The 18,731-nt window shown below is 66.9% G+C and overlaps 2 protein-coding genes across 2 annotated transcripts; both read left to right on the top strand.

Annotated features, from left to right (window-relative positions):
- The first annotated feature begins 3,512 nt into the window (after positions 1-3,512).
- On the top strand, positions 3,513-10,280 carry LOC100029162 (ankyrin repeat domain-containing protein 13D). The gene is made up of 15 exons (XM_056801226.1): positions 3,513-4,119; positions 4,420-4,555; positions 5,053-5,177; positions 5,420-5,465; positions 5,545-5,688; positions 5,768-5,957; positions 6,604-6,670; positions 7,067-7,148; positions 7,561-7,622; positions 7,721-7,851; positions 8,200-8,357; positions 8,774-8,908; positions 8,988-9,151; positions 9,244-9,335; positions 9,955-10,280. Exons 1-15 carry the CDS (start codon positions 4,030-4,032, stop codon positions 10,166-10,168), a joined length of 1,836 nt encoding a protein of 611 aa, XP_056657204.1. The 5' UTR covers positions 3,513-4,029; the 3' UTR covers positions 10,169-10,280.
- A 485-nt stretch (positions 10,281-10,765) lies between these two features.
- LOC103104867 (protein phosphatase Slingshot homolog 3) lies at positions 10,766-18,489 on the top strand. The gene is made up of 14 exons (XM_056801225.1): positions 10,766-11,047; positions 11,463-11,500; positions 11,702-11,942; positions 13,555-13,673; positions 13,747-13,818; positions 14,115-14,180; positions 14,917-15,111; positions 15,245-15,338; positions 15,470-15,598; positions 15,675-15,721; positions 16,381-16,527; positions 17,108-17,308; positions 17,393-17,633; positions 17,784-18,489. Exons 1-14 carry the CDS (start codon positions 10,982-10,984, stop codon positions 17,991-17,993), a joined length of 1,866 nt encoding a protein of 621 aa, XP_056657203.1. The 5' UTR covers positions 10,766-10,981; the 3' UTR covers positions 17,994-18,489.
- The last annotated feature ends 242 nt before the right edge of the window (positions 18,490-18,731 follow it).

Here is an 18,731-nt window from a genome sequence, read left to right as displayed (position 1 = left end):
GTGGCTGTCGGGGTGCCCAGCCTGGGGGGACACCCTGTGGCCAAGGGGGCCCGTAAGACGGGGGGTCCTGGGTTCAGATCCGGCCCAGCCCTTCCTGCTCTTCTGCCGGGGAACCCATAGACGGGACTGACCAGGCAGAAGGGGGGCTTCAACAACGAAAGGTTCCGGTCCCAATCGTAGCCCCTCCGCCCGGCAGCGGGCACTGTGGGCAACCCTTCGCCTCCAGCCTCTGCTTCCTCAGCTGTAAAATGGGAGCCCTGGAGCAGGGGCTTCCCCTCGAAGACCCCCGGGAGCTGGTTCCTTCCCTTGTCCTGTGCTCTGGGCTGCCTGATTAGTGGACGTCCGGCCCAGCCCGGCGCCCTGAGGGTGCTTGCCCGGAGGATGGCTTCCTCTTGGTTCCCTTGGCGCCCAGCCGGGTCCTTTCCCTGGAGGGCTCCAGGTCTGGCCTCCTGGGGGCAGGAGCGGCCTCTGCCCTCTCATGTCCGGCTGTCTCGCTTGGGGCCTCGGGCCATCCCCGCCAAGCCACACGATTGGTGGAGCCTTGAACCGACGCGGGTCCTGGAAACCATCCCCACCGTGGCCAGACGGCGCCTGCGCTCCCAGGCTGTCCCCTCGAAGGAGGAGGACCCTCGTGCACAGAAGTTCCCAGCCACGCCTCCCGGGGTGGCACAGATGGGAAACTGAGGCAGGCGGCCGGCCGAGGAGCGGGCTGCGATCTCGAGGAAGAGCCATGTATCGGGCTGTGGGGCCGAGCTCAGAGAAGTCCGAGAAGACGTCCAGGAGCTGGGGAAAAGCGAAGGGAACAGGCCCGGGAAGCCCGAGTCTAATGATGCCAACGTCGTGGAGAATCGGCCTTGGGAGACTGGAACTCGGCTCCACTCAGTGACAAACTTGCTCCAGACGCCGATGAAATACGCTCCCCACCTGGGACGGGCGCCGCGGCGGATTGCAACAGGGGAAGTGGGGTTTGCTGGCGCACCCGTGTTTCTTTCGTAACGAGGCGGGAAGGGGGGGAGGCGGGTCCCAGGAAGCCACAGGGGCAGAGAGGAGCCCCTCCGGAATGGGGAGCCCTTTGCAGTTTGGCCCCAACGTCTTCCGCACATCATGGCCCACTCGGCCTCTCTCCACACCCACCACCCACCACCTCCCCTCTCTGCCTTCTGCTCTGACCATTCCTTCCAGCCCGGCCTCTGCCTCTGACCATCCTCGTTTCCTTCGCTATTCAGTGCCGGAGCAGCTGGATGGTCCAGTGGATGCACAGCCAGGTCTGGGGACACTTCTTAGCCGGGTGACCCTGGGCAAGTCACTGCCTCCTCACTGCCCGGCCCTGGCCGCTCCTCTGTGGTAGAAACCATCCACACTCTTGGTTCTACGATGGAAGAAAAGGGTTCTGAGAAAGGAGCGTCTCATGCCCCTGAGGGGCCTTTCCTTGTGTCCCCCACTGTTGACCGCTGGGTAGACGTCAAGGCTAGTGGAGTGGGGGGGGACCAACCACTCTGGACAACTGGCCCATGAATCAGGGTCCCAGAGAGGGCTGCAGGGTGTTGGGGGAGCAAGTTCTCTCTCTGACACTGCAGATCGCAGCCCCCGCGAGGGGGCTCCCCTTCTGGACTGGAGAGAACCCTCAGGGGAACAGACTGCCTCCAGGAAAGGGGGCTCAGCAGAGAGCCCAGATGGCAAAGGGTCCGTCCAGCTCCCAGAAGTCCTGTTGGTGGAGCCCCCAAGCTCTTGCTCTGCTGGGCTCTGTATGGCCGGCCCAATGGGGCCTTGGCCCATCTGTTCTTGCCTCCCCGGGTGGACGGGGCTGTCGGCTCTTCCAAAGATGTGCTGAGACGCTGAAAGGAAGACAGGAAGTCGTGCGCCTTGTGGGATGGCCGGCCCTTTCGAGCAGGCTTAACTGGTGTTTACGACAGTCACTGGAATTCCAGGGTTCCATGGTTCCTGCTAAACCAGAACGCTTGTTGGGCCGTTGTTCAGTGGTGTCCAACTTCTCATGACCCTAATGGGGGTTTTCTTGGCAGAGATATTGGAGTGGTTGGCCATCTCCTACTCCAGCTCATTTTACAGATGAGGAAACTGAGGCCAACAGGGTGAAGTGACCTGCCCAGGGTCACCCAGCTGTAAGTGTGAGGCCATATTTGAACTAAGGAAGGTGAGTTCTTCCTGAACTAGTACTATACCGAGTGAATTTCGGTTCCCTCTAAGGGAGAGCTTCCTTACTGTCCAAAAGTTGAAGGGGGGAGGGGAGAAGTTCGGTGAGGGGGTGTGTATGTCTGTGTTTATGCCTTTGTCTTGCAAAACTACAACTCCTCCACCTCCCGCACCTATAGGACTTCCTTGTACCTCCAGGGCCACATACTGGGAGTTTTTGTTGATAACCAAGGTGGGATTCTTAGGGAGCCTAGAAACAAGTCATCAGGAGTCTGTCCCTCCCACCCCAGGGATCTGCTGTGGGAAAAGGGGTGCCCTTTGGGCATAGGACTCTCCCTCCTGATCATAGTTGCTCAGTCCCTCACTCTCTAGAGTGGCAGAGGGGGGAAGGGTCGGTGGACACAGCCCGACAAAAGGCCTACCCTCTGTCATAGGCTCATGGACTAAGAGGTGACAGGGACCCTGGATATTATACTGGTCAACTCCTTTGCTTTATAGATAAAAAACTCAGGCTTGGAATCAGGATTTGAATCCAGGACCTCTGATTCCAGATCCAGTGTTTTTTCTAAAGCACAGGCAGTCCTCATTAAGCACCAACCATGTACCAGGAACCAGAGCTACAAAGGGAAAAAGGAAACAGGAACTTCCTGGAGAACTTAGAAGTTACTGTGTATGCAAGGGGAAGACATCTTCATGAGTTCAAATCTGGCCTTGGAGGCATACTAGTGGGGTGACCCTGGACAAGTCATTTCACCTTGGTTGTCTCTGTTTACTCATCTATAAAACGAGGCAGGGAAGGAGATGACAAACCCCTGGGATGGGGTCCCAAAGTCAATGATGAGGCCCTTCTGACATGGGGGACCCAAACGCCAGGTCCTGCATCTGGTCCTGGGATGCTGAGGGTGGAGCATCGCAGATCTGGAGCTGGAAGAGCCCTGAGAGGTTACCAAGTCCAATCCCCTCTTTTTACCGAGGGGGGAAACTGAGGCCGCGAAGGGGAAGCAGCCCAGGTCACAGGGCTAAGGCAAGATTTGACCCTGTTTCCTGATGCGGAGTCTGAGCCTCTCCACTCCATCACTTGGCCGCAGTGAGGCGGGGCCAGAAGGAAAAGGCTCGGCCCTCTCGGGGGCCTTGGGGGCCATTGGTGGGCGGGGCTCCCGAGAGGGTGCTCTTCCTCTCGGGCTGAGCAGCCAACGGTTCTTCCGGGACAGATCCCCGGGAAGCCAGGGTCTCCCGGTCCCCAGGCAGCGCCCCTCTCCTGGGTACTAGCCCCATCCCCTGGGTACAACCCCGGGGGGGGGGAGGGCCGGGGCCGGGGGCGGGGCGCCAGCTCTCCGAGGGCCCTTCCGGGGGCAGCGCCTCGCTGGGCGGGGGTGGGGGCCGCCTCTGGCAGCAGCTTCCTCTCCTCAGTCCTGGTCCGAGAGGTCCCGTGCTGCCGCCTGCTGGAGGCCGGCGGGGCCGCGGGCCGCGGGCAGCCCTCGTCTCGGAGCTCGGGGCGGCCCGGGCAGTGAAGAGCCCGCCCAGGGCGGGGACAGCTCAGCTTGCGGCGCAGCTCGCCCCCCCGCGGCCGCGCAGGGCACGACGAGGGGGAGGGAAAAGGGGGGCAGGCGCCCCTCCCCTCCCCTCCCTCCTCCTCGCGGCCCCTCCCCTCCCCCTCCCTCCCAGCGCCCGCCCTGACAGCCACAGCCGCGCTGCCTCTGCGGGGCCGCTGCGGGGCTGCTGCCGGGGCCCGGCTCCCCCAGGGCCAGGGCCAAGGCCAAGGCCAGGGCCGCCCAGCCGCGCCCCCGCCCCCGCCCCGGCTGGCTCCGCCCGCCCGCCCGCCCACCCGGCGGCTCGGCCGGGGATGCGGCGGAGGCGGCGGCGGCTCTGAGGCCGAGCATGGCCGGCCCCGGCCCGACCTACCCGCTCCACCGGCTCGTCTGGGCCAACCGGCACCGGGAGCTGGAGGCCGCGTTGCACAGTCGCCAGGTGAGGGAGGCCCGCCGGGCCCTGACCTCCCCCTGGGGCCGGGGGTGCCCTGGCGTCTGCCCGCCCAACCCTCGGCCCCCCCAGTGTCCCCCAGCAACCTTCCGACCCCCCCATCCCAAGCATCCTCCCGCTCGCCGACAAGGGGACCCAAGCGTCCGGAGGGCCGGGCGGGCAGAGCCCGTGTCCAAACTTTGCATCCGGGGCCGGGCCCCCTGCCCTTGCCCCCCCCCCCCCCCCCGCCCCCCTCCCTGGGCAGCCCGCGCTCTCCCCCTCTCCAAGGTCCTGCCTCCCTCTCTGCAGCACGACATCGAGCTGCTCGATCCTCGGGGTCGGACCCCCCTGGAGCTGGCCGTGTCCCTGGGGAACTTGGAGTCAGTCCGAGTGCTGCTGCGGCACAATGCCAACGTGGGCAAGGAGAACCGCCAAGGCTGGGCAGGTACCTGCGGGAAGCCCGTCACCCCCGCCCCAAGCTAGGCTGTGGATGGGAATGCCGTCCCTGGGCCTCAGTTTCCTCAGCTGTAAGCTTAGAATTGGCCCTGCCCCCCCCCCCCCAGGGATGAACCAGGGGCTTGGGGGAGCCTCGACTTGGGGCTTCTTGGAGCTCCTCCCGGTGCCCCTTGGGGCTGCCTTTCTCTTTCCCAATGTCTCCCTGCTCAAGAAGTCTACCGGGCCCGCCCTGGAGCGGGAGGTCCTGGGTTCAGATTCGGCCTCAGCCACTTCCCAGCCGGGTGACCCCATTGCCTAGCCCTGACGGCTCTTCTGCCATGGAACAGGGTTGATTGTGGGACGGAAGGGAAGGGCTTGAAGACAAACAAGAAGCTGAGGCTCCCAGGCCTTGCTCTGGCCCAGGGCCCAGCAGCGGGGGCTCCGCAGGGCTGCCACGGCGGGGATGGAGGGGGGCCCGCAGGGCGCCAAGGTGACCTGCCCCCCCAGTCCTACAGGAGGCTGTCAGTACTGGGGATCCTGAGATAGTCCAGCTGGTGCTGCAATACCGGGACTACCAGCGGGCCACCCAGAGGCTGGCGGGCATCCCCGAGCTCCTGAGCAAGCTCTGCCAGGTACAGAGGCCAGGCACGGCGCATCCCCCATTTTACTGATGGGGAAACGGAGGTTCAGAAGGAAAAGTTGAGGCTTTGGCCGGCGCCGCAGAGCTTGTAGGTGTCCAGTCATTTGTTGCCTGGCTGGAGGGGGGGGAGGGATGAGAGCCCTGGTCCCTCCGGACCTGGGGGGGGGCGGGGCGGGGCTCTGGTGGGGGATCCGGGAGGGCCCCCCTCTGAGCCCGGCTGCCCCCCCCTCCCAGGCACCCGATTTCTACGTAGAGATGAAGTGGGAGTTCACCAGCTGGGGTAAGTGCCGGGATGGGAGCAGGTGCCCGGAGCCCGCCGCTGAGCGCGGCCAGGCTGGACCCTAGCCCCTCCCCCGCAGTGCCCCTCGTGTCCAAGATGTGCCCGAGTGACGTGTACCGCGTGTGGAAGCGCGGCCAGAGCCTGCGGGTGGACACCAGCCTCCTGGGCTTCGAGCACATGACCTGGCAGCGAGGCCGGAGGAGCTACATCTTCAAAGGCCAGGGTGAGAGAAGGGGAAACCGAGGCAGGCCTGGGCTGGCGTCCCGTCCCAGGCCGAAGTCACTGGCCGGGGCTCCTTGCAGAGGCCGGCGCCCTGGTGATGGAGGTGGACCACGACCAGCAGGTGGTGCGAACAGAGACGCTGGCCCTGGCCCTGCACGAGCCCGAGGCCCTGCTGGCCGCCATGCAGCCCAGCGAGGAGCACGTGGCCAGCCGGCTCACCTCGCCCATCGTGTCCACCCACCTGGACACCCGCAATGTTGCCTTTGAGAGGTCAGCCCGGACCCGGGAGGGGCGGCGAGGGAGGGCGGGCGCGCCTGGCCTAGGCGGGTGGCCGGCCGCCCACCTCGACAATGAGGGGACACCCACAGAAAGGGCACCGTCCACCTCACGGGGGTGCATTTTTCAAGCCGGAAAGTCTGTGCAGAGCGACAGCTCTCGGTTTCCCCGTCTGCTAAAACAAGGGGCTGGACCAGGAGGCGCTCCTTTCCCTTCCAGCTCTGGTCTGGCCCTCCATTCCCATCCCCGTGCCTCAGTTTCCTCATCTGTAAAACGTGAGGATTCTGCTGGGTGCTCCCTGCGGTGGCTTCCGGCCTCGCTCTCCCGTCCCAGGAGCCAGCGGTGCCCAGAGCTGCCCAGGGCTGGGAAGAGGGAGGAAGGGGGCAACAGGGCCCCCCACGTCCCGCACGGAGCGCCCCTCGAGCTGCGTGTGGCTGCGGTCAGGGATGGCCGAGTCCTGGCCTCCCGCGTTCCGGCCTGGATTCGGGGATGAGCTCAAGGCCAGCCCGGACGAGGGGCTCCCCCGGACGGCCCACCAGGGCTCGGGCATCGTCTGCGGGAAGCCTGTCCTTCCCTGCCTCCGGGACCAAAGAGGAGGCTCCGGGAAGCTCCGCCCTGAAGGCCGCCTGGTCTCTTCCAGGAACAAATGCGGGATCTGGGGCTGGCGGTCCGAGAAGATGGAAGTTGTGAGCGGCTACGAGGCCAAGGCAGGGACCGGAGGGGCCCGGAGGGAGGCGGGGGGAGCTCCGGCCCTGGCTCACGCCCCTGCGGTAGCCGATGCCCGGCATGGCCCCGGGGGACGCGGCGGCCTCCCCTTTCTTCCCCGCAGTTTTCTTAGGTGCAAACTAGGTGTAAAAAGCCTGGCGCCATCTTCCATCTTCCTCTCGTGGCTTGGACTTCCTGAGATGCTTGATGGGGGGAGGGGAGTGGCGAGTCACTCCATCTCCTGGCCTCAGTTTCCTCACCTGTAAAATGGGACAGTTGGACTAGATGACTTCGGAGGCCTCCTAGGAGTTTGTGCCTCAGCCTGGGGGGTGGGGGCCCCCCCGAGCCCTTTGGCCCGTGCCCCTGGCAGCATCCGCTTCCTCCCTCCCACCTGCTAGGTGTACAGCGCCAGCAATGTGGAGCTGGTGACGAGGACTCGAACGGAGCACCTGTCTGACCAGGACAAGGCCAGGAGCAAAGGTAAACCCAGGTGCGCCCACCTGCCTGCCCCGTTCTGGGCTGGGAGCTGCCTCCCTTCTGGAGGCCTCAGTGGCCTCCTCCGAGGATGGCTGCGTTTCCATAGTGCTCGCCTCGCTGAGTGCTCGGCCGTCACAGCCTCCTTCAGCAGCCCCATTTTACAGGTGACACAACTCGTCCCGGGCTGGATCTGAACCCAGGGCTTCCGGGCTCCCTCTTGGCCCCTCGCTCTGCTCGGTCTCTTTTGCCGAATGAGCGAGAGGGCCCCCGCCGGCCTCAACTCTTCAGGCATTCAGCCGAGGCTTGGACGAGCGCCCGGCCTTCGGTGTGCTTCGGGGTGGGAGATCTCGGGGTGTCCTTCCCAGCCCCCCACAGGCACCGGGGGGCTGTTCTCACGGCTCTTGGGTTCCCACAGGGGGGAAGACGCCCTTCCAGTCCTTCCTGGGGATGGCCCAGCAGCACTCGGCCCACAACGGGGTGAGCGAGGGCCGGCTCGGTCCCGGGGGACGGGGGGGCGCCTCGAGGGGGGGCGGAGGGGGCCGAGGCTGAGCTCTTCTCCTGGCGGGCTCGGGCAGGCCCCCGTGCAGCAGCCGGTCAGCCCCACCAACCCCACGGCCATCTCTGCCGACGAGTACTTCGACCCCAGCTTCAGCCTGGAAGCGCGCAACATCGGCCGCCCCATCGAGATGTCCAGCAAAGTGCAGCGGTAGGAGGACCCCCTGCCCTTTGCCCGGGCCTCCCGGGGCGGGGCGGCCAGGAGGGTCCCTCCCGGGGCGGGGCCGGGACCTCCCGGGGTGGGGGGGCCAGGAGGGTCCCTCCCGGGGCGGGGCCGGGACCTCCCGGGGTGGGGGGGCCAGGAGGGTCCCTCCCGGGGCGGGGCCGGGACCTCCCGGGGTGGGGGGGCCAGGAGGGTCCCTCCCGGGGCGGGGCCGGGACCTCCCGGGGTGGGGGGGCCAGGAGGGTCCCTCCCGGGTAGAAGGACTCGCGGCTGCCCTCTGGCCGGGCTCTGGGTGCAGCTCCAGGCAGGTCTCACAGGCCAAGGCTGCTCTGGCAGGTTCAAGGCCACCCTGTGGCTGAGCGAGGAGCACCCCTTGTCTCTGGGGGACCAGGTGACCCCCATCATCGACCTCATGGCCATCAGCAATGCCCACTTCGCCAAACTTCGGGACTTCATCACCTTGCGCCTCCCCCCAGGCTTCCCGGTCAAGATTGGTGAGGAGAGCTATGGGGGGCCTAACCTCCCTCCCCATCGCCCGGTGTCTGGGGGGGCCCTAACCTCCCTCCCCATCCATGGGGGGCCCTAACCTCCCTCCCCATCGCCCGGTGTCTGGGGGGGCCCTAACCTCCCTCCCCATCCACGGGGGGGCCCTAGCCTCCCTCCCCATCCATGGGGGGCCCTAACCTCCCTCCCCATCCATGGGGGGCCCTAACCTCCCTCCCCATCGCCCGGTGTCTGGGGGGGCCCTAACCTCCCTCCCCATCCATGGGGGGCCCTAACCTCCCTCCCCATCGCCCGGCGGCCTGGGGGGGGTCTCGGGCTGGGAAGGAAGCTCTGGGGGAAGGGCATGGGGGGTCTGGAGGGGCTGCCCTGCTGCTGGGCTCAGGCCGCCCGCCGTCCCCTCCCTCAGAAATCCCCTTATTCCACGTGCTCAACGCCCGGATCACCTTCGGCAACCTGTGCGGCTGCGACGAACCTCTGAGCTCCGTGTGGGTGCCGTCGCCCAGCCCGAGGTCCACCGACTCCTCCGCCTCCCCGGCCGCCGGTAGAGCCTGGGGGGGCCGAGGCTGGGGGGGGGAGGAGGAGGACGGGCAGCGCCGAGCTCTGGCCTTGTCCCCTGCCAGGGAGCCCCTTTCCCTGCGAGGTGGACCCGGCCGTGTTCGAGGTCCCCGAGGGCTACAGCGTGCTGGGCGCCGGCCACAGCGAGCCCCTGCGGGACGAGGACGACGACCTGCTGCAGTTTGCCATCCAGCAGAGCCTGCTGGAGGCCGGGACTGAGACCGAGCAGGTGGGGGGCCCAGGAGAGGCAGGCTGGGGGGTGGCGGCTCGGCCGGCTCCCAGGGGCATCCCTTAGGCCTCCCGTGCTCTTCCCTCCCGCAGGTGACCATCTGGGAGGCCCTGACCAACACCCGGCCAGGCCCGGAGCTCCACTCCCCGCCACCAGCCTACGAGGAGCAGCTGCAGCTGGAGCGGTGAGCCCTGGGGAGCCGGGGGGAGGCTGGGCCCCTCGGGCCCGGCACAAGGGCCGGCGGGAGGCGGGAGGCCCTGGGGGCCAATGTGGTCCCGGACGCTGCCTGGCTCTGCCCCCCGAGTGGGCTTCCCGCTCTCGTGCCTTGGAACAGGACTGATTCCAAGGTGCCCCAGGAGGCCTTTTTAGGAAGCAGAATTCTCTTTTAGCCCCTCACCTTCCGTCTTGGAATCAGTACTGTGTAATGGCTCCAAGGCAGAAGAGAGGTAAGGGCTGGGCCATGGGGGTCAAGGGACTTGCCCAGGGTCACCCAGCCGGGGAGTGGCTGAGGCCACATTTGAACCCAGGACCTCCGTCTCTAGGCCTGGCTCTCCATCCCCTGAGCCCCCAGCTGCCCCCCAGTATAATACGTTTCTAAAGGGCTTCTGGGGTGCCTCATGGGCCACCCCCAGTCTTGCTTCCTCTTGGGGATCCACCTCTGCGTTCCCCTTCTCAGGTCATTGCCCCATGTGGGCTCAGGCCGGCTCTTCTTGGGGCCCAGGAGCCCTGGGGGGGCTCTCCCCGCAGTTGGGGGGTGCTTTGGTGGCCAGCCCCATTGGCAGCCGCTCCTCTGCACCTCGCAGGGCCCTCCAGGAGAGCCTGCTGCCGCCTCCGGAGCCGGGGGGCCCCGGGTCCCCTCGCCTGACCCCGGCCTCCCTGAGCCCCCCCAGCTTCGATGAGCAGCTGCGCCTGGCCCTGGAACTGTCCTCCCGGGAGCAGGAGGAAAGAGAGAGGAGGGGGCGGCAGGAAGAGGAGGAGCTCCAGCGAATTCTGCGCCTCTCCCTCACGGACCACTGAGGACACGGCCCCGCCTTTTACCATTTACTTACTTATGAACTGCTGACCAGCGGGAGGGGAGGGTCAGGGGTTCGGGGTGGCCCGGATGGAAATAAATAGAAACCAGCCTGTGGCTCTGCTGTGCTCTGTGGCCCCCGGGGAGGGACGAAGGGGGGAGGGATGCCCTCGAATGCCCCCTCCCTCCTGCCCCCCCAAAGCTGGCCCGGAAGCGGCCCGCTGCCATCAGACTTGCTCTCCGCTTTCCTCCCGCGTGGCAAGCGCCTACTGTGTGCAGGGGGGGAGGGGGGGCGGGCGGAGAGGGAGCGGGGAAGGCCCGGGGCTTTGGAGCCTCTGGCGGGCCTAGACCCGATGGGGCTGGAATGTCAGCAGGAGCGGATGTCGGTGGCCAGAGGCCGAGTTCCGCTTGAGATGGAGTCCGGGCATCTGGGCAGAGATGGTTCTGCGTCGCAGGGCTCGCCCTACGGAGCTCCGCAGCCCCCCTGCCCGAGGGAGGCCCAGCCCATTACCTGGAGGGGGAAGGGCTGGCTTCGGGTGGCTCCGCCCCAGGGGGCGGGGCCTCATCCGACCCGAGCCCAAGCGGGAGGGGAGGGGCGGATGCGGCGCTGGCAGCCGGGGAGGCCGTCCGGGCGGGGCTGCTGGCCCTTTAAGGGCCGCCCCCGAGGAGGTGCCAGGCCGGAGTAGCTCGGCGGTGCTCGGCTCGCTCCTCTCCTTCCTGGTCTGGCCTGGCCGGGCCTGGGGTGGGCGGGTTGGCTCGGATTGGGGCTGTGGGAGGGGGCTGCGTCCGGAGCCCTCCGTCCAGCCGCGCGCGCGTGCATGGCCCTGGTCACCGTGAGCCGGTCCCCCTCGGGCAGCGGCCACTCCACCCCCGTGGGCCCTGCGGTGAGTCCGCCTCTGCCCCGTCCCTGCCCACGCAGTCAGTCCTCCCTCTCGCCCGCTGGGCCTGCCGCAGCGGGCACTGGGCAGCGCCCAGCTCCCCGGGCACTCCCGGCTAAGGAGAGGCCGGGCAGCGCCCCCGGGCTCCCAGGTACCCGCCCTGCCCGCGGACAGCTGGTGGCAGCCGGCTGGAGGCAGGAACCCCTCTTCCCTGGCAGCCCCTGGGAGCCGGGGTCGGGGAAGGCTACGGGGAGAAGCGGTGGCAACAGCTCCCAAGCCCGAGGCTTTGGCCCCCGTACAGCGGCCAGGACGAGCCCCAGGGGCCCTTGAGCTTCCCTTCCTCCCCACTGCGGGCCAGGGCGGGAGGGGGGGCCCTGGCGGAGCCCCTCACACTGCCCCCCTGGGGCTGCTTCCCTGGCAGGATGAAGGGCTGAGCAGGAGAAGCCAGCTGCAGCGCAGGTGAGGAAGCCCCTTCCCCAGCACCCAGGCTCGGGGCCCCTCAGCGGCCCCTTGTGGGCTGCTTCGGCCCTTGTCTCTTCCCCCAATTCCCTGGGTCCGAAGGGAAGGGAAGGGGTGGCCTTTCCTAGTGCGGAATGAGTTAAGTGCTTTGAGATCTTCAGAGTGACAAATCTGCCTCCGTTGATGCTCGCTCCTGGCCAGGCAGAGCTTTGCCGTGCTTCGTGGGGCTGTCCTGGGGCTCCAGGACAGAGGGGAGCCCAGTGCGGGGGGTCAGGACAGGCCAGACGAAGAGGATGACCCAGAAGAAAAGGTGCCTCCCTCAGACCACCCCGATGGAAGTGGCCGGGGGACCCCGGAGTGCCCGAGCCCTGGGAAGCAAGAGCAGAGGAGGCACTTGCACCTCATGGTGGGGCTGCTGAGGGCTCAGGACAACATCCAGCTGGTGAGAGGGGGGCCCTCAGGGAGAGGGAAGGGAAAGATTCCATTTCCTGGTTCTTCTTCTACTTCTCTGATTGTGCCTTCTCTGTCTCCTCTTCCTCTCCTGCCTCCCCCAAAGGCTGTCCTCATCCCTCTGCCCTCCTCCTCTCGCCACACTGTCTCCCTTGGGCCCTTTCATCTTCTTCCAGGGCTTCAACTCTCACCTCCAGGAGGAGGACCCCGATCTCCCTCTGCCCCACTGCCCATCTCAGAACCATCTGCCCGGATGCCCCGACTCCATCTCAGCACTGGGCATCTTGCCACCGACATCCGCTCCTTCTGACTCCGATTTCAGCATCGCTTTTCTCCCAGTCCCTGACATTCCAACTTCAGGCTTTGGGCTTTTCTCCCTCCCTCCCCCCCCCCCCCCAACCAGTCCCCCAGGCCCATCGGGTCCAGGGCGGCCCGTTTTCTTTCTCTTCTGTCTGCCGTCCGCCTAGCTGGGGCCGATCCCCACCGGGCTCTCCTCCAGGCGGGCCAGCTCCATCCCCTGCAGCACCGTTTTCAATAACCCTCTCACCATCTACCGATGTGAGGAAGGCTCAGCTTGGCATTCTGTGCCCTACCCCAGCTCGCCCGGCTAACCTTTCCAGCCTTCTCTCTGTTCCAGAGAACCTGAGTCCAATCCTGCCTCAGATGCACAGACTTGTGTAATCTTTAGCAAGTCCCTTCGTTCTCCCTGGGCCTCAGTTTCCTCATTTGTAAAATAAAGGCGTTAGACTGGCTGGCCTTCAAGGTCTCTGCCATCTCCCAATCTAGGATCCCACTCCTCTGCAAGTGCCTATATCCCTGGGCCTCAGTTTCCCCCTCTGTAACCTGAGAAAGGTCTGAGGTCCCTTCCAACTGTAGAGTCTGATCTTTTGTCCTTTGAAGCCCCGTCTGTGCCCTGGGAAAACTCCTCACTTGTAAAATTCTCCTCATCTAAGGGGCAGCTAGGTGGCCCAGTGGATAGAGAGTCAGGCCTGGAGACAGGAAGTGCTGCGTTCAAATTTGGCCCCAGACACTTCCTAGCTAGGTGTGACCCTGGGCAAGTCACTTAACCCCCATGGCTTAGCCCTTTCCTCTTTTATCAATTCTAAAACAGAAGGTGAGGGTTAGAAGTAAATTCTCCCCCTTCTTTAAGGCCTGGCTTCAGCGTCACCTCCTCCAGGAAGCCACCGGTCCCCTGCCAAGATGAGATTTCTCCCTCTTTCCCTCTCCGATCCCACTTTCCCCATCTTGTCTAATCATCTGGTTATGTCTGTCTTACATGGCTCTGCCTCATCCCCACCTCTCGGGTCATTCTCCTGGCCTTCCCCGTGCCCAGGAGAGGGGGGTGAGAGCTGGCCTCAGAGCCAGGAAGCCCTGTCTCACTGTATGACCCTGGGTAAGTCCCTTCACCGGTCTCCCAGGTCGCTCTGCAAGTGCAAGGAAGCTGCCTCAGGCACCCGACAGGGACTTGATGATGTGTGGGAGTTCCGTCAGGGAGATCCTAGGTCCGATTCCTCCTATTCCCCCTCCCTGCCAGGCCGGGGACAGGGGTTTAGAGATGGCCCTGGGCTCTGAGCCGGGGTCCGAGGGTGTGGTGTGCCCCCCAGGCGGTCCAGTTGGAGACGACCCGGCCTCAATGGCTCCGGTACCTGCTCGTGGTGTCCACGTCGGAGCTCCTGAGCCAGGATGAGACGGTTCTCCTCGGGGTAGACTTCTCCCAGAGCAGGTAGGGGTGCTGCTGGGGGGGGGAGCCCGGAGGGGCCAGGAGAACCCATCGGCCTTTCCCTCTGCCCCTCCAGCCCCCCCAGCTGCACCTTGGGTCTGGTCCTCCCCCTCTGGAGTGACACTCAAGTTTACCTGGATGGTGACGGGTGAGAAGGGGCCACCGGCAACGGGAGGGAGGGAGGGAAGGAGGGAGCTGGCTCTGGGCTTTGGGCTGGGGGGGTCTGTTGGGAAAAGCCCTGGTGTGCTCTGGGCCTCAGTTTCCCCACCTGTCCAACGGAGGTAGCACAGCGGCCCCCCCCCCCGGGAGTGGGCAGACGTGTACTTCCTGGGTGACATCCTTGTCCGCCAGGGGGACACGGAAGGGCTAGGCCAGCCCCTTATTTTGCAGAGGAGGAAGGGGCCGTGCTGAGGGCTCCGTCTTCCCGTCTTCCTCCTCCCGTAGGGGCTTCACTGTGACCTCTGGGGGCCAAACCCGCATCTTCAAGCCCATCTCCATCCAGACCATGTGGTGAGAATGAGGAGGGGGGGAGGGAGGGCGTGGCCAAGGGGGGCGTCGTGGGAGCAGAAGTGGGGTTTAGGGCTCCACCTTAGCCCCCTCGCCTCGCCTCTCGCTTGGACTGCTGCCCTGGACGGGGTCCTGCCCATCCTCCATTCAGCCTCCAGCCCAGGTCTGGCCCTGCCCTTCTCCGCCCCAGCCGCGCCCCAAGAACCCCCACGGGTTCCCGATGGCCTCCCGGACCGAACTCAAAGTGCCGTTTGGCCTTCAAGGCCTCCCTCGCCCCCTCCTCTCACCCCATTCCTCGGCTTGGCCTCCTTTTCCTTTTCGTGCCTTTCTTCTTAGCATCAGTCCGTTCCAGGGCAGAAGAGCGGTAAGGGCTGAGCCATGGGGGTTAAGTGACTTGCGCAGGGTCACCCAGCTGGGAAGTGTGTGAGGCCAGATTTGAACCCAGGACCTCCCGTCGGTAGCCCGGCTCTATCCACGGAGCCTCTTCCAGAGACAAGGCCCCCTTCTCTCAGCTCTGGCCTTTTTCTCTGGCTGTCCCACCTTCCCCAAGAAGCCTTCCAGGCTTGGTTCTTGACTCCAGGCCTTCCTCTCTCATCGGGGTTTCCTTTCCGTCCTGTGTGCCGCGTCTCCCCGTCAGGCCGGGGGCTCCCTCCGCCTCTCCTTCTGTCTCTGCCCCTTTGCCCGGTGCCCGGCCCACGGCAGGTGCCCACCGTGCTCAGTGACCCCTTCCTGGGGGCAGGGCCACCCTGCAGGTGCTGCACCAGGCCTGCGAGATGGCTCTGGGCAACGGCTTGGTCCCCGGAGGCAGCGCCCTGGCCTGGGCTGGCCACTACCAGGACCGCATCTCCTCGGACCAGAGCTGCATCAACGAGTGGACGGCCATGGCCGACCTGGAGTCCCTCCGCGCGCAGCTGCCCAGCGCCGACTCCGGCGGGTCAGTGGGGGGGGGGGGGTGCACCGGGGTGACGGCGGGGGCGGGGCTGGGGGAGACAGACAGAGGGGGGGGCTGCACCGGGGTGACGGCGGGGGCGGGGCTGGGGGAGACAGACAGAGCCGGCCCTCTGCAGGCACTCCGAGCAGGAACGCATGGAGCGGCTCATCCGGGCTGAGCTGGGGGACGTGCTGGACACCAGCGACCTGGAGAGCGTCACCTCCAAAGAGGTAGGCCCGCCGGAGCCTCCCCTTTCACCCCGAGGCCTCCGCCCCGCAAGGGGCCCCTCCCTGGGCCCGAGGCCCGGCCTGCTTCCACTCCTGCCTGCTCCGGCCCCCTGCAGCCTCGGCTCTCTCCCCAGATCCGCCTGGCCCTCGAGGGCCGCCTGGGCTGCCCCCTGCAGCAGCACCGAGACTTCATCGACAACCAGATGCTGGTCCTCATGGCCCAGCGGGATCGGGCCTCGCTCATCTTCCCCCACCTCTACCTGGTGAGCCGGCGCGGCCTGGGCCCGGCAGGGAGGGGACGTGGGCCGGGAGCGGCCGCCCACCCTTACCTTTCCGCAGGGCTCCGAGTGGAACGCGGCCAACTTGGATGAGCTGCAGAGGAACAGGCGAGGAGCAGAGAGCGGGGGGCACAGCCTGGGAGGGCTTCTGGACCAACCCCCCCCTTGTTTGGGGGGGCACTGACACCTGAGGCCCCGAGCCTTGGCTCCCCTGCCTCTTTGGCGTCGAAAGCCTTCCCCTCCCCTTCTCCCCCTCATGTCCCAGCGGGCTCCCCCCCCCTCTCTCCCCCTTTCTCTCCCCCCTCTCTCTCCCTCTCTCTCCATCTCTCTCTTTCTGTCTCTCTCTCTCTCTCTCTCTCTCTCTTTCTGTCTCTCTCTCTCTGTCTCTCTCTCTCTGTCTCTCTCTCTCTGTCTCTCTCTCTCTCTCTGTCTCTGTCTCTCAAACCTCTCCCCAACCTGACCTGTCTTAATCCATTCCAAGATTGGTTCCGAGACAGAAGAGCGGTAAGGGCTAGGCAGTGGGGGTTAAGTGACTTGGCCAGGGTCTCCGAGCAGGGATGTGTCTGAGGTCTCTAGGCCTGGCTTCCCACGTGCTAAGCCCCCCCCCCCCCGGCCCCTTGTTCTCGACCTCTCACTGACTTCAGGGGCCCCCACGCAATCTGTGAACGTGGAGCGGCTTGACGTTTCCCAGCGAGATCTAAAGTGCTTTTGCAGCCCCTGCCGGGAGCCGCTGCTCAGGCCGGGCCTGGCGGGCTTCTGCTTTGCAGGGTCAGCCACATCCTGAATGTGGCCAGAGAGATAGACAACTTCTACCCGGAGCTCTTTACCTATCACAACGTTCGGCTCTGGGACGAGGAGACGGAGCAGCTCCTGCCTCACTGGAAGGAAACGCACGGCTTCATCGAGGCCGCCCGGTGGGTCGGCCCCCTCCTTCTGAGCCCCCTCCTCCCCGGCGGGCCCCCTCCTCCCCGGTGTCCTCCCCGGCGGGCCCCCTCCTCCCCGGTGTCCTCCCCGGCGGGCCCCCTCCTCCCCGGTGTCCTCCCCGGCGGGCCCCCTCCTCCCCGGTGTCCTCCCCGGCGGGCCCCCTCCTCCCCGGTGTCCTCCCCGGCGGGCCCCCTCCTCCCCGGTGTCCTCCCCGGCGGGCCCCCTCCTCCCCGGTGTCCTCCCCGGCGGGCCCCCTCCTCCCCGGTGTCCTCCCCGGCGGGCCCCCTCCTCCCCGGTGTCCTCCCCGGCGGGCCCCCTCCTCCCTGGTGTCCTCCCCGGCGAGCCCCCTCCTCCCCGGCGAGCCCCCTCCTCCCTGGTGTCCTCCCCGGCGGGCCCCCTCCTCCCTGGTGTCCTCCCCGGTGTCCTCCCCGGTGGGCCCCCTCCCTGCCCCCCTCCTGGGCTCCAGCGTCCTTCGGCTAGGCGGGGGGGGGGGGCCTCGGCTGCTCCCCTTTCTGGCTCCGGGTCGCCGGGCCCCCCAGGGCGGGCTGACCGGGCGGCGCCCCCTCGCAGGGCCCAGGGCTCCCGGGTGCTGGTGCACTGCAAGATGGGGGTGAGCCGCTCGGCGGCCACCGTCATGGCGTACGCCATGAAGCAGTACAACTGGGGCCTGGAGCAGGCCCTGCGGCACGTGCAAGAGCTGCGGCCCGTGGCGCGGCCCAACCCCGGCTTCCTCCGGCAGCTGCACACCTACCAGGGCATCCTCACGGCCAGGTACAGGCGGGGCGGCGGGCGCGGCCGGGGAGGCGGCCGGCCGGAGGGCCAGCGGGGCGCCCTGGTCAGCCCTGTGCCTTGTAGCCGCCAGAGCCACGTGTGGGAGCAGAAGGCCGGCGGGAGGAGCTCCCTGGAGCAGCCCCGAGAGGCTTCCTGGTCCCCTCCGGAGCCCTCCCCGGAGCCAGGGGCCGGCGGCCGGGGGGAGCCGGGGCCTGGCCCGGGGGGGCCCCGGCCCCGCATGGACCTCCGGGGCATCATGAGGTCCATCAGCCTCCTGGAGCCCCCGGACCTGGGGAGTCACCCCGAAACCAGCGACCTGCCAGAGGTGAGGATAGTGGGGTACCCCAGGAGGTTGGGGGGTCAGCATCCCACCTCCAGGCCCCCCCCAAGACTGGGGGAGGGGAGCCACCCCGAGGAGGGGCTTCGGCTGGGGCCCCGCGGGCGCTCACCCGGCCCCGGCCCTTCGCGCCTGCAGGTGTTTTCCTCCTCTCCCTGTGAGAGCTCGGACGGGGCTCTCTGCCGGGCTTCAGCGGACCCAGCGGACCCCCGGCCCGCCCTGCTCTCCCGAAAGTCTGTGGCTGCCTTACACGGCGCCGCCCTGGTGGCCAGCCGGAGCCCGGCCTTCGAGGCCCCCGGCCAGGGCGCGCCTGAGGAGGTCCCTAAGCCTCGGCTCGGCGGGTCATGAGACAGACCAGTGTGGACAGCAGCGGGGAAGAGGGGGGCCCTGAGGCCTGAGAGAGGCCCCGCCTTGCCCCCGCCCCCCCCCCCCCCCCCGCCCTTCAGCCCTCTCCCTCCCTGCTGGCGCTGCCCCTTCCCCGGGGAGGGGAGGGCCGCAGGAGAGTTTTCTTGCCCCCCCCCAGTCTGCGGGATCCATGGTGGGAACAAGCCTCCCCTCCCCCGATCATGTCCGGGTCATCAGCAGGGAAGGAGCCCCCGTGGGGGGCCCAGAACGGGGGCTGCCGGGGCCTGGCGGTCGCTGCCCGCCTCCTGCCTGCCCTTCACGGTGGACTCCGGAGGGCCACAAGGGGCTGCTGTGAGTTGGGTGGGGAGGCCAGAGGGGGGCCAGAGGGGGGCCAGAGCTCCTTCGAGACCCCCCTTAGCTAGCCAGGGTTTTCGACGGCCTTTTCATTAGATGCCTTTTTATTGAGGAATAAAAACCCACAGAGTTTCTTATTAAATTATTTCCCGTCAAATGCTTCCATCCGGTTTGCGGGGGAATGTTTGGATGACGCTGGGGACCGCGTCAGTGGTGTTTGACTCCTTCACTGGGCCAACACTTACGAAGTGCCTGCTGTGTACCCGCTTCACGCCAGGCGGGGGGGGGGGGGGCAGGGGGGGCACGAAGACAAAAGCCGAGCAAGCCCTGCCCCCCCCCAGCATTTCTGTCGGGGCACCCGCTGGGGAGAGATCGGGCGGCGGAGGC

This window comes from Monodelphis domestica, chromosome 6, assembly GCF_027887165.1.
Source record: "Monodelphis domestica isolate mMonDom1 chromosome 6, mMonDom1.pri, whole genome shotgun sequence".
In the NCBI taxonomy this organism is placed as follows: domain Eukaryota; kingdom Metazoa; phylum Chordata; class Mammalia; order Didelphimorphia; family Didelphidae; genus Monodelphis; species Monodelphis domestica.
The sequence above is the reverse complement of the archived record's forward strand: the minus strand, read 5'-3'. Positions and strand labels throughout refer to the sequence as shown.

What these genes read in the sequence shown, in the direction of transcription:
- LOC100029162 (XM_056801226.1), top strand. Translation starts at nt 4,030, where the DNA reads ATGGCCGGCCCCGGCCCGACCTACCCGCTCCACCGGCTCGTCTGGGCC. An exon ending in CCGCGTTGCACAGTCGCCAG is followed by an intron (nt 4,120 to 4,419) that starts GTGAGGGAGGCC and finishes CCCTCTCTGCAG; the next exon opens with CACGACATCGAGCTGCTCGA. An exon ending in GGACAAGGCCAGGAGCAAAG is followed by an intron (nt 7,149 to 7,560) that starts GTAAACCCAGGT and finishes GGGTTCCCACAG; the next exon opens with GGGGGAAGACGCCCTTCCAG.
- LOC103104867 (XM_056801225.1), top strand. Translation starts at nt 10,982, where the DNA reads ATGGCCCTGGTCACCGTGAGCCGGTCCCCCTCGGGCAGCGGCCACTCC. An exon ending in GTAGACTTCTCCCAGAGCAG is followed by an intron (nt 13,674 to 13,746) that starts GTAGGGGTGCTG and finishes CTGCCCCTCCAG; the next exon opens with CCCCCCCAGCTGCACCTTGG. An exon ending in CCCAGCGCCGACTCCGGCGG is followed by an intron (nt 15,112 to 15,244) that starts GTCAGTGGGGGG and finishes GGCCCTCTGCAG; the next exon opens with GCACTCCGAGCAGGAACGCA.